The 25525-nt window shown below is 41.0% G+C and overlaps 2 protein-coding genes across 2 annotated transcripts in view; one reads left to right on the plus strand and one right to left on the minus strand.

The window, feature by feature from the left end:
* Positions 1–8262: 8262 nt before the first annotated feature.
* nsa2 (NSA2 ribosome biogenesis homolog) lies at positions 8263–12713 on the minus strand. The gene is made up of 6 exons (XM_080742599.1): positions 12573–12713; positions 11546–11733; positions 10552–10702; positions 9958–10137; positions 9004–9196; positions 8263–8583 (listed from the first exon to the last, which is right to left on the minus strand). Exons 1-6 carry the CDS (start codon positions 12573–12575, stop codon positions 8516–8518), a joined length of 783 nt encoding a protein of 260 aa, XP_080598725.1. The 5' UTR covers positions 12576–12713; the 3' UTR covers positions 8263–8515.
* Positions 12714–13729: 1016 nt separating this feature from the next.
* Positions 13730–25525, plus strand: part of gfm2 (GTP dependent ribosome recycling factor mitochondrial 2) — a 33260-nt gene continuing 21464 nt past the window's right edge. The window contains exons 1-13 of the mRNA XM_080742691.1: positions 13730–13806; positions 14178–14223; positions 14744–14841; positions 15996–16121; positions 16851–16939; positions 19309–19397; positions 19920–19980; positions 20218–20403; positions 21543–21623; positions 22290–22438; positions 23162–23302; positions 23941–24040; positions 24641–24833. Of these exons, the coding sequence (XP_080598817.1) occupies positions 13737–13806; positions 14178–14223; positions 14744–14841; positions 15996–16121; positions 16851–16939; positions 19309–19397; positions 19920–19980; positions 20218–20403; positions 21543–21623; positions 22290–22438; positions 23162–23302; positions 23941–24040; positions 24641–24833 (1429 nt within the window). The 5' untranslated portion in view covers positions 13730–13736. The remainder of the gene's footprint in view (positions 13807–14177; positions 14224–14743; positions 14842–15995; positions 16122–16850; positions 16940–19308; positions 19398–19919; positions 19981–20217; positions 20404–21542; positions 21624–22289; positions 22439–23161; positions 23303–23940; positions 24041–24640; positions 24834–25525) is intronic.

The raw sequence follows: 25525 nt of genomic DNA on the forward strand, positions 1-25525 counted from the left end.
CGAGACCAGTTCCGTTCCCTGTCATCACGTATAGAAGTCTTGAAGAGGCTGTTGTCCTGACACTAGAGGACAGGACTTCAACTTCCTCCAGGTCTTCTCATCACTGTTTATGACCAGGCCTTCCTCCATTGTGTTATGTGTCTTGTGTGAACATGCAGGATGTTCAGCCCTCTGGACTGGCTGTAGTATGATTATAGGGTGCCCAACAGCAACAACATTGTTACTGGACTGTATCTTTAACCAGTGGTTCTCAACCTCTTCAGGCCATGACCCCCAAAATAATAATCATAGAGTTGGCATTACATTAGTTTGACTCCATCTGTTCCAATGTGAAAGTATTTTCACAATTTCAGCCTCTAATATTTGACAGTTTTTCCAATGTTTGACCAGTTTTTCCAATGTTTAAAAGACCTTAATTTGTCACTTTAGAAATGTGCAGATACCTTGTATGCATGCACCTACCGGTATACAGTATGTTGGTTTGTTTACTGTTAACATTAAGCTAAACATTTTGGTAAGCTAAACATCTGGGGACCCCCCAAAATAATTTGACCCGACCCTCATGTTGAGAACCACTGTCTTTGACAACTGTAAACCTGCTTCAACTATACTGAAGGTCACCTGCCGACGTCGGTACCTGTGTCCTGCAGCACCCTGAACGCACGCACACGCACACGCACACACACACACACACACACACACACACACACACACACACACACACAGGTTGTGTATGTAGGCCTACTGGTGTGGCACAGAAGCAATGTTAAAACGTCAATTACGGTAAACCCTTTTCTGTATATGGTTGTTCACTTGGGGAAGTTAGGTTGCTATCTGCTTGTAGGCCTACATTTGTGCGTGTCTGTGTGTGCGTGCCTGAGCGTCTTGACAGGAAATGTAGCCTACACTTCGGCCATCAAGAAGCAGAAGTGTCACTCAACGTAGCGTCCACTCTGTCATTTTCAGTCAGGCTGTCATCATGAAATTCCCGTCAGCCTTTATTATATGTGAGTACTTTATTTCAATATTATATTCAACAAGACAGAAATCCATATTTTGATAGGCTACAAAACAAGGTTATTACAATTGTCAATTATTGGTTATTAATATTACTATTAATATTGAATGGAAGCCCAGGCTGAAAATGTACAAACGGTAAATGACGGTTGTTGTGAGGTTTAGAAGTAATGTTAGTCAACCGATTACCAATCACATGACGTGTGTTTTAAGTGTGGAGGTCTATCTGTATCATAGAAGGTCCTCACAGCTAACTATAATGTGGTTTAAGTGTGGAGGTCTATCTGTATCATAGAAGGTCCTCACAGCTGACTATAATGTGGTTTAAGTGTGGAGGTCTATCTGTATCATAGAAGGTCCTCACAGCTGACTATAATGTGGTTTAAGTGTGGAGGTCTATCTGTATCATAGAAGGTCCTCACAGCTGACTATAATGTGGTTAAAGTGTGGAGGTCTATCTGTATCATAGAAGGTCCTCACAGCTAACATCCCCTCTCACCCTGTTGCGGAGAGACCAAACTCTCTGCCAGCCTGTCAGGACCCAGGCTTTAAAGCTCGGCATAAACGAAGAAGAGATATTTGAAGACCAAATTCTCTTGTCATTTTCTCTGCAGTTTTTTGCAGTGATATCAGTGATGTAGGCTATTGATAGCTTTTTTACCATGAGTTTAAAATGTATTTGGGTGACTTAATCGTACTAGAGGTACAGTAAGTAGACCTACCAATTATGTGAACATAAGTTGTTCCTCATTTTGCTGGAGAAAAAGAGAGAAAAATAAAGAGTGTGAAATATTTGAGAGAAACAGGAAGTCAGAGAGGGAAAAAACAGAATGAGACAACATATTAAATTAGTCATGATGAAAACTATCATTGCAAAGAAGCCCACATAATTCACATGTATAACATTGTTATGTGTGTGTGTGTGTGTGTGCGCGTGTGTGTGTGTGTGTGTGTGTGTGTGTGTGTGTGTGTGTGTGTGTGTGTGTGTGTGTGTGTGAAATGTATTCACACACATTTTAATAATTGCTGTTATTTATGTTTTTTAACTGAAATGTGACATGGCTCTTTATTCCCTTTTAATTGTACATAATCAAGTCTGTCTGTCTGTCTGTGTAGTGGTTTCTTCCATGGTGACTGTCTCAGCAGAAGTTCCAAACAGTGGTGATGTTATGAGAGGTGAGTTTGTTTGTCTTCCGACCAAATAACCCCATAACTATCAATGGAATAAGGGAACGAAATGTGTTTTTGGATTTTAACCTACCCCACATCAGGGTTAGAGGGTAGATTGTGATCTACCAGCTAGATCACAAAGTGAGAAATATATAATTAAAATATAAAAACTAATATTTATAAACAGAAATTGCAAAGCCATCACTTTAATTAAGGTGACTTGATTGATTGACATCAAGAAGGGCCTGACAGCTCCCTTAGTAGGCGAAATCCCCACTGCACTGTCAGTTAGCGTTACAAAGAACCCAAACTGGATGAAGACTTTTTACCCCACTATTTCCCATTCCAAGTGCGTTTGTCTTATATGTAACGCCATTGCCGCTATTCCAAAGTATTATAATTATTACTTGTGCCAGCACTGCGTTCGGCTGCGTATGTATGTATGTATGTATGTATGTATGTATGTATGTATGTATGTATGTATGTATGTATGTATGTATACTATGTACCGGTATGTATGTATGTATGTATGTATGTATGTATGTATGTATGTACCGGTATGTATGTATGTATGTATGTCGGGGTCTGTGTGTTTAAGCCCGTAGCCCAATCAGGGACCAGCATTTCTGGCAACGTCATCATTAACAGCCAATGAGGGACCAGCATTCCTGGTGATGCCAGTGATGATGTCACTGGCATCTGCAGTCTTGATGCCAGTGGTGAACGCACCTCATGGCGCGCTCTACTGGCGCGCAAATAGGCCGTACATCGCCTACTTGTGCACAAGACGCTCCTCGATAGAGTGCAGTTCTTGTAATTATGTTTTGGGGTAGATCATGTTGAGCTGGTCATTTTAAAAAATGTTGGCAGTGGGCACCCCTGCCCTACATGAAATCAACTGTTTTCTGTCTCTGCCCCCCAGCCTCTTTGAAACTCAGTCCGGACAGATCTCAGTTCTTTTTTTCTGAGAATGTCTTTCTGAGCTGTGAGGACAGAGAGTCTAATTCTACTGTTTGGAGAGTGAAGATGACCGACATCAGAAACATCACTTCAGAGTGTGGTGATCGCTTTTGGGGAAGAATGACCAGCACAGGATGTCTTGTCAGAACTGACAGAAGGTCAAGTGGACTTTACTGGTGTGAGTCTTCAGAGGGAAAGAGCAACACTGTTAATATTATCACTGTGACTGGTACGTTCAGCATATCAACTGTTGTCTGTTTAAGAGTCTTTCATGTAAAAAAATATGCAACCTCAGTCAAATGTTTCTTCTATTCTGATGTTATTTATCATTGTTCAGATGTGCTCCTGGGGATGACTGTACTTCCTGTGATGGAAGGAAGTGATGTCACCCTTCAATGCTGGCACAGAAACAGGACAACTGGTAAAACATCTTCTGACCTCCCAGCTGATTTCTATAAAGATGGATCCCTCATCAGTACAGAGTCTACAGGACAGATGACCATCCACAGTGTTTCCATGTCTGATGAAGGATTCTACAAGTGTCTCATATCTGACCGTGGAGAGACACCAGAGAGCAGGATGGATGTGAGAGGTGAGATCACTGTATCACAAACACACTCTACAGTATATGACAAGTGATGAAAGGACAGAGAGGTTATGCTGATTGGTCAGGTGCTGTATAACCCCAAGGGCTGATACAACAGTTGCAAGCTAAAGATATATTCCATAGGGGCTATATTGCAGTTCACCAATCAGCAACTAAAGTGGCAAGATGAGGTCAGCTGACACTGTAAGTGACCTCTATGCTTCACGGACAAGTGTTGGTTTAAATCTTTGGTGAATTCGTGTTTTTTTTTTTCGTTGGGGAGATTTTTATTGTATTTGTTGTTCTTTCTATTGAAGATATTTGGTGTAGAGGGAAATACTAGCAGACCGGTTAAAGTATAGGTTTAAGTGGTTAAGAGAGTCTGTGCGTCATTCTGCTTCTGATTCTCCAGCCTCTGAAGACAACAACCAACCAGACCCCCCCTCTTTCTCTCTGCCTCCATATTTCTATCCTCTGATGGGGGCTGCAGTCTCCATCTTTCTGCTGGTTCTGGGTCTGTGTCTCTGGAAGAAATACAGAGGTACTTCACTGATGTACACTGCAAGCACGCACGCACACAGCCATTTAGAGAAGCTGCAAGATTCTACAGGATGTAGTGTTTTTTGCTCAACATATTAAAACATTATACAATAACAATACCTGTGTTGCATGATCTTGCAATATTATGTCTAGTTTCTACTTTCTACATGCCTGTGCAATGTCATTATGAGAAATGACTTACCAGTATTTCATCACAGCATCAATAGAAAGGTCCTGTATTTGATGCTTTTGAAACTGATATTATCCTAGATAAAGTACTATGTTCTATCCGTCTGTCTTTCAATGTTATATGAGATACTTAAAGTATGGTTCCTGTGGAAATAAGCCTCGGCTTTCTAGGATCTCCTTTTAGTTGACCTTGTACCAGTGATTTGTACTGTCATGAAACTGTACTTTTTTCTATTGCAAACTTCTAATAAATTCTTCAATCAATCTTCAATCCTGCAGCCAGATGCTATTGGCATATTATGCATTTACAAAACTGTTATTTCTTTTTTTACAGATCCATGTTGCGTCAGGTAAGTACATTATTGATCTATGTCTATTTGTCATCATGACTGCATCTGGTTTCTACTTCCTTTCTGTTAAATGTTTATATATTTTTTCAAATACAGACCTGTTCAGTCTCAGGGAACCAATCAGGGCCCAGCTGCAAACCAGAGTACCAATCAAAGTGGGGCTTCTGGTGATGTGTACTGCAAACTGCAGCACGGTCAGTCTGACTGACTGACTGACTGACTGACTGACTGACTGACAGACAGACAGACAGACAGACAGACTGACGGACGGACGGACGGACGGACGGACGGACGGACGGACGAGATAGACTTCTTGAGTTAACATAATGTATATTCTATACAACCTGTACCAATCATGTTGGTAAGGACACTTCTGACAAGTTAAACTGTTCATTTAACTAAATAAATGTATAGATTAATACAAGTGCATGTTCTTATGAAGTGTCTGGAAAAAATGGTTATATCACATATAACGCACATTATCCCTGCCAATACTGATCCATTACAGTTTGCATACTGTGCTAATAGATCAGTCGATGATGCTATTTCTCTCGCACTACACATTGCCTTGAAACATCTGGAGAATAAGAACTCTTATGTCAGACTACTCTTCATAGATTATAGCTCTGCCTTTAACACGATTGTACCATCTAAGCTTGTGTTGAAACTCAGGGGTCTTGGTCTGGGCAGTAGTATCTGCAACTGGCTGTTTGACTTTTTGACAGGCAGGCCACAATCTGTACGAATAGGGAACAAGCATTCATCTAAGATATTGACCAGGACTGGAGCGCCCCAGGGCTGTTGCCTCAGTCCCTTGTTGTATAGTCTGTTCACCTATGACTGTGTTGCCAGGTGTGGAAATAATTCTATTCTCAAATTTGCAGATGACACCACGGTTATAGGACTAATATCCAACGATGATGAGAGGGCCTATAGGAGGGAAATTGAAGAGCTAACCCTATGGTGCCAGAATAACAATCTCTCTCTAAATGTTAGTAAAACAAAAGAGATCATCGTTGACTTTAGGAAATCTGAAGTCAATCACAGTCCCGTAACCATAAATGGTTCACCTGTAGACATAGTGGACAGTTTCAAATTCCTGGGTGTTCACATAACAAACTCACTCACATGGTCTCAAAACAGCGAAGGTATCCTTAAGAAAGCGCAGCAGCGATTGTACTTTCTGCGGCGCCTCAGGAGATTTGGCCTAAGCACCAAGGCTCTTGTTAATTTCTATCGCTGTACCATAGAAAGTGTATTGACAGGATGCATCACAGTGTGGTTTGGTAACGTGACTGCTCAAGACAGTAAACAGTTACAGAGAATTGTGAAGAGAGCTGCCAAAATCATTGGCACAGAATTACCACAGCTACACACAATCTATAACACACGCTGTAAGAAAAAGACAGAGAACATCTTAAAGGACAGCTGTCATCCCGCCCATTCCCTGTTCTATCTCCTCCCTTCAAAAAAACGTTACCAGAGCATCAAATCTCACACCACCCGTTTCAGTAATAGTTTTTATGCTCAAGCAATCAGGCTGCTTAACGAAGAGATGGAAGCGAGACGTAGGTAGTCATGTACAATATACGCAGTTTTTAAACTGTACACTGTCACACTGTATGGTTGTTTTGTTGTTTTTTGGGTTGTCCTGGGTGACCTGTTGTTGTCGTATTGTTTTGTGTGCAATAAGGCTGAGAGTGCTCTTGGCACAAGCATTTCATTGTTTGTCTGTACTTGTATGGATACGCATTTGACTAATAAACTGAACCTGAACCTGAACCATTAAAGTCCATCAGTTCAGATGTATGTTTTTCTCACTAAGTATAATCATAATCAACAAATCATAAGTGCCCACTTCAATATCCCTTTTTTTTCCTTTAGGCAACGCAAGTGTTTATGGCGTATTAAACAGATCTGATGATGACTATGAAAATGGTACAGTAAATACTGTTTAAATGTCACACTGTTGTCCACAGTTATTCATTATTTTGAGGAACTATTCATAACACTGTTCAAATATCACAAACATTCTGTATTGACGTTTAACTCATGTTTCAGTCACAGTATCATCAGTACCTAAATGTGAAGCTGATCCAGTTTATTCAAATCAGGAATGATGACAAAATAGTTGTGGAGGTAATGTACAGTATGTGAATCATCTATGTTTATTTATCTTTTTTAAATATATCTTTAAGCTATATTGATATTCCACAGTTAAATAAGCGTTATGACAGTAGATAAAACTACACTAGACTACATTGTAATGCATGTTATAATGACAGTCTTTCCTGTACATTTATACTGTAACTTTGTTTCAGGTCTTCAGAACGAGACGTCTAGGACAACCCAACATGACAGATGTTTCAAACATCAAATCACAAATCAAAATCACTAGAAATAAGCATATAGATTAGAGTAACGTTTATGATAAATCCCCAGTGTAGAGATTAAGTCTGTTTTAGCAGACATGTGGTCGTAAATGAGCATACTGTACATGGTACCAGTTGCTGGTCCACAAAAAGCATTCTGACTACAGTACAGTATGTTAATGTAGTCACTCTGAATAGATTTACTGTATATAGATTATGTTATATCCATATTGTGAACCCAGGAGGTGAGATAAACAAGACCTTCCCACCCCCAACATGTGGAAATGTTTTTGTTTTATGGTTAACATGTTTTCAAATGGTTTTAAGATATGAAAGTTGTATTGTGTTATTGTAAACATGTTTTCAAGTGGTCTTATAAGATATGTAGCCTATTGTTCACTGTCCACCAAGTCTGGTCCCTAGGGTGTCTCCCCCCCTCTCCTATTCATGTAGGGAAGCGGGCCAGGATACCAAATTAATCCAATCAGGAGAGAATTTATAAAAAAAATAAAAAGAATTAACAGATATAATTGGAACATACTGTACCATTTTCCTATATTGAAGTTTGAAGCCAATAGATTACCTTTGTGGCACTATCTCATGAAATTCAAATTTGTTTGAGGTGGAGAGACACACCCTGTATAGCAATAATCAGAATATATAGTTGTGAACAAACATCCACTCACTCCCCTTTTAATTGTGCATTCACATTCACATTTGTTTGTAATTATTTTAATGTAAACTGCAGTGATAAGTACTTCTGGGTGGCAGTGATTAACTACTTCTGAATGGCACAATGGGAGGGGTCTAGAGTAGAGATGACAGTGGAGGATACAGTTGCATGACAGAACAGTGATTTCAACCTTGTTTGATATGCATTACACATGGAACCCTGACGGGTCCATTTGGTTCTGTGTACTCAGAGCTACAGACCTGAAGGTTACATTTGTATCCTGGTGGTCCCATACCCAACATTGAAAAAACAAATGTTTCTATTATAACTTTTATAATAACTTTATTTCTGTGTTTAAGGTTTCCGACTTCGTTATGGCATCAATAAACATCAATAAAAAAAAAATTATTCAGTTTATTACAAAATACTCAATAACGAAATGTCACAACAACCCCTTAACTTTGTGTTTTATTTTGCTTTGAGAATTAGTTCAGTTGCAGAAAAATCTTCAAAGCTTTTCAGATGATCCCATCATTTGATGCTCCATCCATGTGTTGTTGAAACTCTTGTTTTCTTAGCCCTGTCTGGCAGCACAGGCCAAAGGTACTATGTGTGGTGTAATCAAGTAATCAAGTACAGTCTGTATAGAAGAGTCCTTTTACACAAGCAAAACAGCATTGATGCAGCCATCGTTCTCTGGGTTATTGGTCACCTGGGCATATTTACCTGCGGAATGAAATAAATGAAAGACTTTAAGCTACAACATACCATATATACATATGCGTATTACACTATACTAGTGTTTTACAGTGTACAGGATGAACTGTAGTTCAATGCAGACGTATAAGTTGTTTAAAGTTCAGACGTTAGTTCTGTGCACACTACATTTGCAGCTTATTTGAATAGGTCACATCAGTACTATATGGATTTCTAGTCATGTGGCCATTTGAACCACTTAAACCCTATAATAGGTGTCTTACTTTTCCCCTGTACACCAAATATCTTCAGAGAATAGCCGATCAGCAAGCTCAGGATGTGTATGACGTAGATTAGCTATGAGCTTGTAGATCATCCATTTGTGCCAACTATTCTCCCCCAGAATAGGGACGCTATGGTTCGTGTGGTTCAAAACAACTGAACGCTCACCCCAGATGACTTTTCCTCCTTGTGTAACCAAGCCCAGCTCACTGACGTTGACTTCAATAACCGTTCCCTTGGTGATGACTCCTAGGGACGTGTAGAGAGGAGATGAGGGGTTCTTCTTCACTCCGAGGATGGGCAGGCAGAACGTGGCTTTCAACTCTGGATGGGTGACATGGGCCTTCTTAAAGCGCAGCCCCTGGAGGAGACGGAAAAGAGAAAATAGTTAACTCAGGCACTTGAACAGTTTAGCCAATAGCCATCATCATATATCTCTGCTGTCGGGCCAAAACTCCAAAATGTTCATTTTCGGGAAAATGAGCTCAAGTGGAGTTAGCAGGTTTTGACGAAGGGCTTTTCATTGGTTCAATATTATTTTAACCAACACACAAAGAGATGTAAAGGGTGTTCAATAGCACATAATATGAAAAAAGAGAGGGCCAATCGGGTGGAGTTAGCTGGTTTGGCAGAAAGTGTGGAGTTAGGAGGTTTTGTCCCAAGCACTTTTTACTACTTTCCATTGGTTCAATAATATTTTAACCAACACTCAGATGTAAAGGGTGTTCAATAGCCCTGATTTATGCCAAAAATCTAAAACCTCAAAAATGGAGTTAAGAGGTTTTGGCCAGACAGTGACGATATGTTACAGGGGGAGGAGGAGTGTTCATTTTGGCAGAGAGACGGCATAGGCCAGGGGGGTGTTGTTTCCCTTGAGGGGCCTAGTCAAGGACACTCGGCCGCGGCCCGGCTTCCCGTGCCTGAAAAACAGGCACTCCTTGTTTCCGCTTTTCCCACATGTACTGGTTTTCAACATGACTGTAACATATACGCCATAACTGTATCTTGTCAGAATTTGAAGGGCTAAACTGCCTAACTTCCAGTGTACAAGTCTACAATTTACGCAAGGACCAGTGAAAAACATACAAACGGAAAGACGCAGGACATGTTGTGTAATCTCACCATGGGTCTGATGAAACGCTCATATTTAGGAGGCTTTCGAGTGAAGCCATCGCCAACGAAGCACACTTTGGTGACCATTCTCTTCCAGGCTTTCTTTTGCCTCTTTCCGGTCTTGATCACTCTAAGCACCTCCGTCTCTCCTTGGGCTCGCACCTTTGGCAGGGGTACCTCCCATTTACCCTAAACAGAACAAAGAGAAAAGACAATGAGTTCAATATTTAGCACAGTATGTTTAGGGCTGACACTATCGTTTGTGTTCTTATAGCATTGATTACTTTTTCGACTAATCAAATAATCAAGAAGTGTGTTTTATTGTCAATGAAAAACATTTGAATAGATTTCCTATAATTGTCCAAACTGATTTGTCTTAAGCCTGTTTTGTAATTAATCACCCAATGGCATCTACAAGCCCACAATGTGTTGCATTGTGATGTGTTTATTTCACCTAAAGTGAGATAATAGATATAATGATAGATCATTTTTCATAATCAATATTAGCAGCCTATTTGTAGACAGTACATAAAACATTCAGAGTTCACCACAGTGCCTCAAATCCAGGGAGAATCAAAGTGAAGCAAGCATTGGACGACTTACAGCCTTCTCTTTCCTCTTCTGCTTGATCATGTTGGAGAGGACCTTGGCACGGGACTGTCCCTCTCTGTCCAACAGGTAGGCTGGCACCGCTCCCTCAGGGGTCTTGTCGTCATTCTTCTGCTTGGTCTTTCTCTGTTCATGCATTTTGAGGCTGCAAAAATGTGCAAGAGCATGATGTTATTTGGGGCACGGTTCAGATGGTGATTCTCACTTCTTCAATCTCTACAGTGAGCTATGCCATGTTTACAGCCTCCATCATAGATAACGTTTTACCTAGATCATAGGTAAAGGTTACCTCAATAAAAGACTAGTGATAGTGATGGTGATTTTTTTTCCTTCTAATTTTCTTCAGTTTATAGCAGCTATGGCGTTTTTGTTTTGTTTTGATGTTCCACCCAAAACTCCATTAAACAATATTACATTGCTTAATCCAAGTTCACATTGGGTGATTAACACAATTTGACTTTCCTCAACTCACAGGCCTCCAACTGTGGAAGCACCAGCCTCTAGCTTGCCTCTAGCTTTGCCTTAAAGCTAGAGGCAAGCTTGCCTCTAGCTTTGCCTTAAAGCTAGAGGCAAGCTTGCCTCTTCAAAACACGTGACTTCCATAGGGAGTGAATTGGACGCCGCTTTCCCCCCCACCTCCCCCAAGGGCACGCTAGAGGCTCCTCCCACCTCCCCCAAGGGCACGCTAGAGGCTCCTCCCACCTCCCCCAAGGGCACGCTAGAGGCTCCTCCCACCTCCCCCAAGGGCACGCTAGAGGCTCGTGCTTCCAATGTCTGTCAGAGGCCACATACTTTGGAAGAATGTTTGATTATAATTTAAAAAAAAAAACATCTGCAGGAAGAAAACGTAAATGCAAATGAATCTGTTTATGATGCAATTATTAAATTCAACTTTATCCATCACTGACACTGATATTAGGTGGGCTATTTTGCGTCTGTGATGTGACGGAGCATAAAATCAGGCAGTGTGCCGATGTGTGCTACTCACGTCTTCTTCATCTGGATCTTCTCAGAATGCCTCTGCTTGTGGTAGAGCTTGGCCTTCAGGCCGATCATCTTCTTGGCTTTGTGGGAGCGCTCGTGGACCTCACGGCTCTCCTTCTTCCTCTTCCTCTCATGGTGGTCCAGGCGGTAACCATGCCGCTTGCGGGCTAACTCAATGTGTTCGTTCTGAGGCTGCAGATGACAAAAACAAACAAACATGATTCGATTCAGTCAGTGAGATTTCTTTCAGAGGGCAAATTTAGTTAATCGCCAAGGAAGCACAACAAATATCAGCCGGATGAACAAAGCCAAGGACACTGGCACAGGTCATGTTACAGCTCCTGTATACCGATGATATGTTTTCATTAGATGTTGATATCCTTGGAGTAAGAACGTAGCTCACAGCAGCCTCAAAGCACATTAAGCGTTTGGATAATGGATGAAGAGGTTCTCTTTGTGTTGTGTTGAGAATTTACATGTGTGACTTGTGTATATAGCCTACATTTTATAATCTTGTTTTTTTCTTTACTTATTCTGGTACAACATCTGATGTCTTTTTATTATAAAATGTTTAAATAGAGCATGATTAAAAACAGAAAAAGACAACACTATTACAAAATGATCCAAATTCCCCAAAACCACAGACAATATCCAAATATCTAATAGTCTACTCTCATCTCATATCACACATCGATATATTGCCCACCCATGGCTTAAATGCAATGTGCACCTATATTGTTTATATTTATTGTGCCCAGACCTACTGTATGTATAATTCCTGCCCATATCTTTCTCAACTAATAGTCTACACATTAGATATAATGTTAGATTTTTTAAGTATTTTCCAATTTTTCCATGACAACTTTCAGCTGATAAAACACCCATAAACAAACTGATTGATTATGTCAAACTGTGGCAGCACTGCTCTGCCACATGTAGCTAAAGGTTGTTAGCACAACATGCTACCGTATGCTTTGTACAACCGACTTTAAACTGCCACGGAGCGAAATATACAAAGCATAATTCCTTACCATATCGTTGTTTCAGGTGTTTACAGTTACAGTAAACAGGTTTCGGCTGTGATATATAGATGGAAGTTGGGTGTTTTTAGTATTATTTGGGTTGTCGTTCGGGGTCAGGCTGTTATTTTCCCCGAACAAAATATGAAGAGGAAGTACGTCACACACACATGTCGAGGTGTGCGTTGGTTGAGTGTCACCGGGTGGAAACCATGGAAACAACCAACACGGTCTGAGGATACAACTATTATCACAATATTGGCTCATATAAATAACTATAAGTCAAGATGTACATTTATATTATATAAACCAGTACAAAGTGGATTCCATGGACCCTGTGGGTTCCTTTAGGGAGGTCTAAATGGACCCATACAAGTCTGTAACTCTGACAGTGAGAGTTAAGGGAAGACCTTGAAAATGTGAACGTGTGAGAAACACTGATTTAAACTCCCCAACCCCTCGTTGACAACTCATTACAGCCATTTCTTTACCAACCATAGGCTATATGTATTTGATGCTTTTTCTGCTTTTGAAATTGATGTTATCTTAGATAAAGTACTATGTTCTATCCGTCTGTCAATGTTATACGAGATACTTAAAGTGTGGTTCCTGTGGAAATAAGCCGTAGAGCTTTCTAGGATCTCCTTTTAGTTGACCTTGTACTTTCATGAAACTGTACTTTTTTTTCTATTGCAAAAAAAAAGAAGAAGAAAAAAACAGTCCAGGAACGGAACTGAATGAATGTTTCCCATGGATGTGTTTGACCGACGCACCGACGTTTTGAATGGTTTGAAGTCAAGTTAAAGCTCAATGTGAGTGTCTAATGTTTTCATCATTATCACTAAGCATAACAACTTGGACATTGATCTATTTAAACGCTCATTAACATGAAATACAACTTGTTTCAGAGCGATTGGTTATAAGTCTAGTAATGGTAGCCCTTGTTATGTGAATCCTGTCTGTTTCAGATCACTTCACCAATGTGGATTTGTCACTTATGTCACATTCTGAGGACTGAGCTTGTTTTATGTCACGATGCGACTTAAAGCCTGTGGGAGTTTTGGCATCATGGTTTGGGTAAGAAATTATTTGTGATTAGTACGCACACTAATAGTCAATTGTAATGATATTTTCATTCTAAAACGGCTTCATTGATATTCACAGGGTAGGAGCTTAATGTTTAGAAATGGGGTTCATGTCTGCAGATGGAGACTGAATCATCACAGATATTACAGCTTTCTGCCAGGTATGTTTGCTTCAGTTTTAATTCGTTTTGATTAATTCAAATGTAGTTTTGCTGTAACAGCATACATTTATGTTTATTCAGCTTTCAGCATGATCACAGGTTTAAAAAGACAGGTGCCATTAAAACACTGAATTGTTCTGCTGATTACGATATAAAACCTCAAATCCTAAGAAATGCAATTGCCTATCTAAAAATCTAATAACCCAAAACACAACTCTAAAATCCTGCACATGTATGTTTTTCTTGACGTATCTCTCAGTTCAGCATATTGGAATGTCCAGTGTGTTTGCGTTTCTTGTTTGGCAACCATATATTGTCCCATAATCATATTACCACTTAGTAATATGTACTTAATGTTTATTTGTCATCAGATGATGTCAAGTCTGTGCGAACTCTGGTCACTCCGGATATATCCAAGTAAGTGGTGGCATTCTGCAAACATCCAGTTTTAAAAATGGTTGTTATATGTAAGTCTCTCAACCTTTTTAAAATTTCAACCCAAAAGGTAAATCTCGCTTTTTCGACGGCACATCATTTCGACTTTTGGGTTAGGGTTAGGTTTTAGGGTTAGGTTTAGGTTTAGGCATAGTTTTACTGAGGTTAGGGTTAGGGTTAGGTTTAGGCATAGTGGTTAACATTCACTAGGTTAGCATTCAGCAGCATCGGCAGGTTAGCATTTCACCAGGTTAACATTCAACCACGTCGAACAGATGCTATGTCGAAATGATGACACGTACATCAACTGTACATTTAGTCAACTAAAATATTATGATATTTAGTCGACTAAAACTAGACTAAAACTAAAACATTTCAGATGACTAAAATCGCATTTTATTCAAAAGACTGCAACTAAAACTAAATCAAAGTGATCAAAGTGAACTCTTCTACTACCATCATGGTGCTGATGATACTTCTGCATGATGCTCTGCTCCTGCAGGATTCGGAACATTGGCATCATGGCACACATTGATGCGGGGAAGACCACCACCACAGAGAGGATGCTGTATTACTCCGGTTACACCCGGGCACTGGGAGGTGAGGAGAGTGGATGTTTATACAGTGGCTCTGTAGGTGGAAAGCCATGTAGAAATGGGTGTGTGTGTGTGTGTGTGTGTGCGCGTGTTCTCGCAAATCCCATGATTTTGTAACCCATTTTTCACCCAGTGCCAATTGCCTAATGTAATCCTGGGTGCTACACTTCCTCTGCCAACCTAGGGAGAGTCCAAGCCGCTTCTTTTCACCTGACAGGGGGGAGTCTCAACCTTTCCCCTCCATCAGGTGCCCCGGCTTAACAGGAGGAGGCATTATAGAGACCAGGATTACTGCAGGTTTTACCTAGTGTATGGGCACTGATGACGCGGAGGAGAGAACACGCTTACAATGTCCCAGGACTCGAATCAAACCCAGGACCTTCTAGCTGTGTGACGACAGCGCTACCGACTGCGCCACCGTTTAATATCTTTTTAACTCCTTCCTACTTCTGAAATGGCAGATTTACGAGCTCACAACTCACTCAACGCAATGCGGTGCATTGTAGGTCTGCTATTCTTAAACTGTAAAGCCTATACTGGCATTCCCAACATATTAGGGCCACCAGGTTCAAAGTGGTTAAATATTTAACTTTAAGACATCTTCTAGGGCTTTTCTGCCTTTATTTATACTGTAGTCGAGATGGACAGGAAACAGGGAGAGAGAGAAACAGGGAGAAACATGCAGTAAAAGATCGTAGGGAATTGATTGATTGATTGATTGATTATTTTATTAGACAAAAATGGAGAACAGTACAAGTATAGTCAATAAAGTTAAACACCCTGCCTAAAAGTATATATTTTGTTTTACTTTATGGTGGTTTGTTTACTGTTGAGTGAGAAAACAGTGTTGCACATTAAGTTAATCATCTGAGGGGTCCCGAGCCACAGGTTGAGAACCACTGTGTTAGATGTTGTTGACAGGTGTGACAGTATGTCTCTTTCATGGTGAATTAGATGTTGATGACAGGTGTACAGTGAAAGTATGTCTCTTTCATGGTGTGTTAGATGTTGATGACAGGTGTACAGTGAAAGTATGTCTCTTTCATGGTGAATTAGATGTTGATGACAGGTGTACAGTGAAAGTATGTCTCTTTAATGGTGTGTTAGATGTTGATGACAGGTGTACAGTGAAAGTATGTCTCTTTCATGGTGAATTAGATGTTGATGACGGGGACACGGTGACAGACTTCATGGTCCAGGAGAGGGAGCGGGGCATCACCATCCAGTCGGCAGCGGTCACCTTCGATTGGAAAGGCCATCGGATCAACCTCATCGATACTCCAGGTAAAAATAGACTCAGCATTATGTCAAATGATCATGTGTAAGGGAAGTAAATCATAGTTGTGGTAAAGTTGACATTCATCAAACAATATTCTGCCCATTCCACGATCGGCGGCTGTCCAAAACCATTACTTTCCTGGAAATGGAAAAATAAATTACCTGTATTGCCATGGATTCACCAACTCTTGTTACCGGCAATACTTTTAATTGGTTAAATGTTTATAAAAACCTACAGAGATTTAACTACTTTCTCAGACTGTTTCGTTGCGTGCTTGTAGATCAGCTATTATTTCACTACTTTTGTGCAACACTGTTGTTTATTATACCAGCCGGCACATACACACATAGACACGTGCCCTTTTATCCGTCTGTAAAAAGTGCCCTCTCCAGACCATGAAGACAGTTTTTACGATGGTGAAAGAAATGCAAATGCACCCTTTCCATGCCATACCTGAAGGAAGCATTCAAGAGAGACCATGTCCAAATTCTCCTGAACTTGAATGCAGCATCTTATGTTGAAAGAATTGCCCTCTTATGTTGAAAGAATTGCCCTCTCTGTGTAGAAATCCATGCCATTACGCCACATCTCCAGTATTGACTTGATTTATGTTAAGTATCAAGCACAAATTTCAGCCCCTGCCTCTCTAACATTCTCCGCACGTGCCTGGCCGACAGTAACCGTATCAAATAATCTACATTCATATATGTGTGTGTGTGTGTGTGTGATTTCAGGTCATGTTGACTTCACCCTAGAGGTGGAGCGGGCGCTTCGCGTTCTGGATGGCGCTGTCGCAGTGATTGATGCTTCTGCCGGTGTGGAGGTTAGTGGATCATTAGCCTCCAGCTCTAAACCAGTGGTTCTCAACTTTTTCAGTCCTTGACCCCCAAAATAATCATATAATATGATAATAATCATAGTGTTGAGACATTACATTTTGTATAACACGGTTCTATTGTGAAAGAAAGCAGATCTACAATGTGAAAATAGCATATATTTTTTGCGAGGCGTTGTGATCGGCTATTTTCACAATTTCAGCAACTAATATTTCACAATATGGCCAATATTTAATTTGTCATTTTAGAGGTTTTAGAGATTTTAAAAGTCCTCAAATTGTCACTTTAGAAATATGCAGATAACCCCTATACACTTCAACTTTATGTTGGTTTGTTTACTGTTGAGAGAGAATTGAATACACTGTTGCACTAGAGATGTTACCGATCAATCGGCAATGGAACGGATCGGGCCGATCAAAGCGTGATCGGCGATAATCGGTGGTTTAGATCAAAAGGTAAATTCACCGATCCGATCCGATCGGTGCATCCGATCAACCAGCCGTTCAGTATGCCCACTTGAGGCCATTTTGGGGTATTGATTTCCACAGTGCTGAAGGAATAATTAGTTACTGCTATGATAATAAATACATAGTAATGCTGGTAAATAACTATAAGGCAAATATATAAATGAATTCATGAGTGAATTAATTATTTAAAACATTAACATTTAGAAAATATAAATAATATATAAATAATAACTTGATTGGATCGGTGATTGATCGGTATCGGGTGATCAAACTTTTGTGATCGGTGCTCGGTGATCGGTTCCAAAAAACCTGATCGGACCATCCCTATGTTGCACTTATAGTTAATCATCTGGGGACCCCCCAAAATAATTTGGGGACCCCTCCTGGGGGTCCCGACCCACAGGTTGAGAACCACTGCTCTAAAGCAGTCTTTCTTTCCGGTGTTAAAGGTAGGGTAAGTGATTTTCTTTAAGAAGTTTTAAATAGCTCTGATAATACTCACTCATTGCTACAGTCTAGAGTGTTTGTTCAGTAACTGGAGTCTCCATGTCTCTCCTGCTCTTTATCAAACGGAAAATGCTTTTTCAGGTCGGGATACCAATTTGATCCAATCACGATAGAGAACTCGGTCAGAATACGGATTGAAAAGAGTGAAAGTGGAAGTGATGCCACAAAGAAATGAGCAGACACATTTGGAACAGGAATGCTTTAAAAATGAAGCTGATAAATGGCTACTCTCTCCTGACTGGCTGACATTTTGTCACCTACGTTTAGTTAACAATCTGGAGAGACATGGGGGCGGCAGTGGCTCAGGGGTAGAGAAACCGTCATCCTAGCTGCCCTTCATTGGTTGCCAGTACTTTTTAGAGTTGATTTTAAAATTTTATTGATCACTTTTAAAGCCATGCGAGGCCTGGCCCCCACCTACATTATTGACATGCTGGAACCCTACAGGCCACAACCCACCCTTAGATCCTCGGGTAGGGCTCTCCTGGAAGCCCCTACGATGAACCTTGTCTCTATGGGCGACCGGGCTTTTGCGGCCCATGCGCCCAGGCTCTGGAATGCCCTACCTCTGGATCTAAGGCTTGCTCGGTCAGTGTCATCTTTTAAAGCACTCTTGAAAACCCATTTGTACACCAAGGCTTTTCCTTAGATTTTAATGCCTCTTTTTGCACAAATGTATGTACTTTTATGCTTTGGTTTTATTATATTTTTATTATTTTACTTTTGATTTTAATTGAACCGCTGTTGTTATATTTATGCATATTTTGTTTTTATCTTGACACTGTAAAGCACTTTGTAAACATTGTTTTCGAAAAGTGCTTTATAAATAAAGTTTATTATTATTTATTATTATTAGAACACAGAGGGTTCCCAAAGGGTTCCCAAAGGTTTCCCAGTTCGATCCCGGGCTCCCCCAGAGTTGGTGTCGAAGAGTCCTTGAGAAAGACTCTGAACCCCTAGTTGCTCCCGGTGAGCAGGTTGGTGCCTTGCATAGTTTCCTCCGCCATCGGTGTATGAATGTGTGTGTGAATGGGTGAATGTATTAAAGCACAATCTGTGTAAAGTGCCTTGGATAAAGGCGATATATAAATGCACCATTTACCTTTTACATGGAGACTCCTATTACTGAATAAACACTCTATAGCAACGATTACTACCTTTTAACAAAAACCTTTTTGTTTTTAACCCAAAAATATAACTTGCACTACCTTTAACTAGACTAGACTAACAGATTACCATTGTTTTGACCTATATTTTGAAAAGCCTAGATACAATGAAAGTTTCTGTTTGAGAATATGAACTTGTAAGCAGAATAAACAAATAACGATTCACCATGTTAAGAATCTGTGGTCTATTATCATGTTATGCTGTGTGGTCATCAGGCCCAGACTCTGACGGTGTGGAGGCAGGCAGAGAAGCATCATGTTCCCTGTATTTGTTTCCTTAACAAGATGGACAAGCCTGCTGCAAAGTAAGCCATAACAACTGATTTGTCTGATTGTTTTGAGATTCCTTCTGATGATCAGTGTTTTATGTCAGTGGTTCTCAACCTTTTCAGGCCGCGACCCCCCAAATAATCATATTTCAATTGGGGACCCCCCCCACACCGATGAACACTAAGAGCTGAGGCATAACATTTTGTATAACACGGTTCTATTGTGAAAATAGCAGCGAGGCGTTGTGATCAGCTATTTTCACAATTTCTGCTTTTAATATTTGACAATTTGGCCAATGTTTAATTTGTCATTTTAGAAGTATTAAAAAGTAAATTGTCACTTTAGAAATGTGCAGATAACCCTCTATACACAGAAACTTTATGTTGATTTGTTTACTGTTGAGAGAGAAAACAATGTTGCACATCAAGTTAATCATTTGGCAACCACCCAAAATAATTTGGGGACCCCCCCTTGGGGGTCCCGACCCACAGGTTGAGAACCACTGTTTTATGTTGTGGAAGCCAAACATTTCAAATGTCTTGCATTTCCCCCCCTAGCTTATCTTTTTCACTTGAAAGCATCAAGGATAAGCTGAATGCCAGTCCTCTTCTTCTTCAGGTAATTAACACCAATAAATAGCATTATTCAAATAGTGGCGAGCTACTCTGTAGCACACTCACTGTATCTGTTATTACACAACAGAATTTTCAACTATTTCGTTTTGTTAAAAAGTATAATTTTAGTAATTAGAGGTGTTCTTCTTTGACACTGTCTGAGTCTCTACAGAACTGTAAAGCTTGCACTGTTTCTATATGAAAAAGAAGTTCAATTGGACAAACAATTTCTATTTCGCAGATTCCGATCGGTAGTGGGAAGAGCTTCACAGGATTGGTTGATTTAATAACCAATCAGAAGATTTCCTGGAAGGCGGAATCCCGGGAAGATGACGGACGTTCATTTGAGACGAAACCGCTGAGTCCGTCCGACAACCCAGAACTCCTACAAGAGGCTAAAGAAGCCAGAGCTGATTTGATTGAGAGGGTACAAAGTAACAATATTGTCACATCAATGACATTTATCCACAGGAACACTAGTATCCCTATTCTGGCATTCATAATAAATTAAAGATGCAGTGCCATGATTGTTTTACCCCCTAAAACATGATGATCAGGTATTATTATTATACTAGGAGGACAATTTAAAAAAAGTATACCTGGTTGTCATGGTGGCTGGTGACCCAGCTGGAGTTAGCCACACCCACAGTGTTGGATGAATTTTGAGGCTCAGTCTTTCAGCTATCAGGAAGTAACCAAAAATACAAAGGGAAGACATATCTGCACATTATAACCTCACCTGGGGTTCCATTAGAGTAATATCAACTCCATAGACCCATACAAAACAGAAAAAGTACAAAACTATGGCACCACCTCTTTAACATTCTGAAAAAATAGTCGATCAACAAGCTCACAACTGTGTCTTGTAGTGACGCATTATGAGCTTGTAGATTGGCTTTTTGTCATTAAAGAGGTTTGGTGTAGATGGAAAAAAGGAGGGGGCAAGTAAAAAACCCTGGGTTTACGTAGTGTTTAAGTGGTTAACATTGACACAACTGTCTAAAATGGTATTATTTTTCTGTATCTAGTATTGACTACGGATGGGACGATAAGCGATATTATCGTTTATCGTGATAAAAAACACTTGCGATAATCATATCGTGGAGATTTAATTTATCGTGATATCGTCCTCCGTCATGCACTGGGATCAATTCACCTTTTATTTGCCGAGCTGCATATCCGGTACCACTTAAACCCTCTATTGGTAAATTGTACTTTTAATATACTTGATACAGTTTTTTTTTCACTCTCTACCAAATCTCTTTGCCAAAAAATAGCCGATCTACAAGCTCACAACGCGTCGCAACGCGACACGTTGTGAGCTTGTAAATCTATTTTTTGGCAAATGTTCCACCCCAGGATAATGGATGTTGGGGATATTTTGATTATCGCGATGATATCGTAAATCGGGATTTCTTTGGTCACAATAATCATGATATGAAATCTTCATATCATTCCATTCTTAGTATTGACTAATAAGTCATATGAGCAGAATGCTCCATGTTCTATCAACATATTCCTCATAAAGTTGTTTTACAGTTCTCTGTCTATTGTTGCCATTGACAGGTTGCTGATCTGGACGACGACTTTGCTGAATTGTTGCTGGGCGACTTTGCTGATAATGCTGATGCTATTCCCCCAGTCAAAGTAAGCTGTTCCACTGTGATGTAAAAGCCTTGGAAACCTGTGATGTGAATTCAGCATTGCAGAGTAAAATCCTTTATGTTATGCCTCTGAAGAGAGTACAAATGGAACCAAAGTAAGGCACTAATACTGCTCACTGCGCTTTAGGATGGCTTGAATGCACATGACACATTTACCCAAGGGGCAATAAAGTCAAATTATTTACATTTTGGGGTGCCCGCTAGACTAGCGGTCCAGGCGCATACCACATAGGCTCTGATGCCTGACAGCGTGTTGCCGGTTCGAGTCCCGTTCCCGACGACCTTTGCTGCATGTCTCTATCCATCTCTCTCCCCATTTACTCTCAGTCTACTGTCCTATCAATAAAGGCATAAAAAAGCCCCAAAACATATCTACAAAAGGAGTTTCATTAACACAGGATGTTCCTGTTTATGTCAGTGGTTCTCAACTTGTCGACCTCTCAACTTGTCGACCTTTTGGTTAATGCCCTAGTGTGGGGGTCCCCAGTTAAAATACGATTATTGTGTGGGTTGCGGCCAGAAAAGGTTGAGAACCACTGCTTTAGTTGAGCACAGATACTTGCAGATAAAACAATGGCGTTTATTAGATTGAAAGATTTATGTGCTGACCATTTTTTCACGTTGCTTCTCTCTATTTCCGTGGTTTCAGCTCCAGGAGGCCTTGCGGCGCGTGACTCTGGCTCGTAAAGCTCTCCCGGTGCTCTGTGGGAGCTCTCTGAAGAACAAAGGTGTTCAGCCTCTTCTGGACGCCGTCGCAGCCTACCTGCCGGACCCCAGTGAGAGGCACCATGACGTGGTGTGAGTCGCCTTGTTCGCGCACACACACTCACCAGCCTACAGTGTATTAACCACATGAAGTGTCGCTATTTTGGGCTTGTCATTCGTAACTTTCTGTGGAAATAGGCATTCTACAAGCTCATAACGTGTCAATTATCTTCAAGGAGATTTGGTGTAGAGGGGAAAAAAGGAGAAATGAGCTCAAGTGAAGTTAGGAGGTTTTGACCGAAGGGCTTTTTACTACTTTTCATTGGTTCAATATTATTTTAACCAACACTCAGACGTAAAGGGTGTTCAATAGCCCTGATTTATGCCAAAAAAAATCTAAAACCTCAAAAATGGAGTTAAGAGGTTTTGGCCAGACAGTGACGATGCAGACAGAGAGAATAATTTTGCAACTGAATATATAGATCTAGCAAAACATACAGTATAATGCACGTGCAGGAGCTTTTGAAGGCGTTTGACCAAGCTGTTTTTAGCTCTTTTTCTGTTAAGATTGGTTCCGCTGACATCACAGTGACATCAGAGTATGATGTCAGAGCGACAAACCCATAGAACCACAGACAAACCTATATAACCACAGACAAACCCATAGAACCACAGACAAACCTATATAACCACAGACAAACCCATAGAACCACAATGTCAGGCGTGACAGAGATACACTCAGACAAGCTGTGACCATTTTCATAGTAAACTTGCGACCTACGGTCACAATAATGTCTTGGCCATTTCTCTCTACAGGAGGTGGTACAAGGACGACCTGTGTGCTCTGGCGTTTAAGGTGGTCCACGACAAACAGCGTGGTCCTATGGTGTTCCTGCGCATCTACTCTGGCACCATGAAGGCCCAGACGGCCGTCCACAACATCAACAGAAACAACATGTAAGTGGATCCTACTGAACTCTCCCTCCTCCTCTGTTGGAGATGGAGGGCGCCATCTAGTGGCTAAAATGCATAGCCATGACTTGACCTGGAACACATTATGCATTACTACTTGAACCACTATTTTATCCTATAGCTATTAAAAATAGCAGATATACAAGCTCACAGCGTAGCACCGAGTGCCACGCTGTGAGCCTGTAGATCTGCTATTTTTGAAAAATCTTGACAATTTGTGCCAGGTCTTTTTTTTTGACCCGATTCTATAAATATCTTCTAAATCCTTCTAAGTTCTTTTGAAAAACGCATGTTCTTATGATCAGCGTTTCTCAAACTCTTTTATGTCAAGGACCCCTAGAATATGGATTTGGCCACCGACCCACATCTCAAAATATTACGTATCAGGGTTCAGGGACCCCCCAGAAGCAAATATTTGAGTTACAATTTATATTCAAAGATTTGGACACATTTTCATGATTTTTCAAAAAATAGCAGATCTACCAGCTCACAGTGCGGCACCAACATATGAAATGTGCATTCATACGTGAGCTTGTATATCTGCTATTAGTTAAAGCGATGCATAACAATGCATTCCTCCAGGTCTTATTGGGTAAATTGTGCGCATTTGTGCCATTTTGCAGTGAGAGGATGAGCAGACTGCTGGTGCCGTTTGCCGACCAGCATGTGGAGATCTCCTCCCTGACGGCTGGAAACATTGCTCTGACCGTGGGCCTCAAGCAGGTAGCGTTCTCCCCAAAACCTCACAACTAGGGACATGGGACCATAATCGCTGTTATTGTGTGATACAAATCTCAAATCTCTCAAATCTCAATTATTGTGGCGATTTACATTTAACGTGAAATTATCCTCCGTCACGCACTGGGCTCAATTCACCTTTTATTTGCAGAGCTGCATATCCGGTACCACTTAAACCCTCTATAATTGGTAAAACGGACGTGAAAATAACGTACTTGATACATTCTTTTTTCCCCCCTCACTTTCTACCAATTCTCTTTGCCAAAGAATAGCCGATCTACAAGCTGAGCTTGTAGTTCTGAGCTTGTAGATCTGTAATTTAAAAAATAAGTCATGAAAATTTGTGACAATCTTTGAATATAATATATACATTTTTAACGCGAATCTTTGCTTCTGGGGGTCCCTGGAACAAAATATTTCGATATTGGGGGGGATATTTGGGGGTCCTTGACATGAAAAGCTTTGAGCACCCCGTTATGTTAGTTTTTCAGAAAACTGTATAGGATTTAGATTTTAGAAGACACGTCTTAATCAGTTAAAACGAGCACAGAGGATTTGACTGTGTTTTCTCCGCTGTTGTGGCAGACGGTGACGGGGGACACCATCGTGTCGTCCAAGGCCTCCGCTGCGGCCGCGGCCCGGCGGGCGCAGAAGGAGGCCGGGGAAACGAAACACGGAGGAGGAGAAGGTCAGGCCAGTCCGGTGCTGTCGGGGGTGGAGGTCCCTGAGCCCGTGTTCTTCTGCACCATAGAGCCTCCCACCATGGCCAAACAGGCAGGTTAGTGACCTAAAGCAGTGTTTCTATAGCCTCCCACCATGGCCAAACAGGCAGGTTAGTGACCTAAAGCAGTGTTTCTAGAGCCTCCCACCATGGCCAAACAGGCAGGTTAGTGACCTAAAGCAGTGTTTCTAGAGCCTCCCACCATGGCCAAACAGGCAGGTTGGTGACCTAAAGCAGTGTTTCTAGAGCCTCCCACCATGGCCAAACAGGCAGGTTGGTGACCTAAAGCAGTGTTTCTAGAGCCTCCCACCATGGCCAAACAGGCAGGTTAGTGACCTAAAGCAGTGTTTCTAGAGCCTCCCACCATGGCCAAACAGGCAGGTTAGTGACCTAAAGCAGTGTTTCTAGAGCCTCCCACCATGGCCAAACAGGCAGGTTAGTGACCTAAAGCAGTGTTTCTAGAGCCTCCCACCATGGCCAAACAGGCAGGTTAGTGACCTAAAGCAGTGTTTCTAGAGCCTCCCACCATGGCCAAACAGGCAGGTTAGTGACCTAAAGCAGTGTTTCTAGAGCCTCCCACCATGGCCAAACAGGCAGGTTGGTGACCTAAAGCAGTGTTTCTAGAGCCTCCCACCATGGCCAAACAGGCAGGTTGGTGACCTAAAGCAGTGTTTCTAGAGCCTCCCACCATGGCCAAACAGGCAGGTTAGTGACCTAAAGCAGTGTTTCTAGAGCCTCCCACCATGGCC

The sequence above is a fragment of the Nannobrachium achirus genome, assembly GCF_963921795.1.
Source record: "Nannobrachium achirus genome assembly, chromosome: 15".
In the NCBI taxonomy this organism is placed as follows: domain Eukaryota; kingdom Metazoa; phylum Chordata; class Actinopteri; order Myctophiformes; family Myctophidae; genus Nannobrachium; species Nannobrachium achirus.

What these genes read in the sequence shown, in the direction of transcription:
- nsa2 (XM_080742599.1), bottom strand. An exon ending in AAGATCCAGATGAAGAAGAC is followed by an intron (nt 10,703 to 11,545) that starts GTGAGTAGCACA and finishes ACATTTTTGCAG; the next exon opens with CCTCAAAATGCATGAACAGA. An exon ending in AGCGTTTCATCAGACCCATG is followed by an intron (nt 9,197 to 9,957) that starts GTGAGATTACAC and finishes CGTCTCCTCCAG; the next exon opens with GGGCTGCGCTTTAAGAAGGC.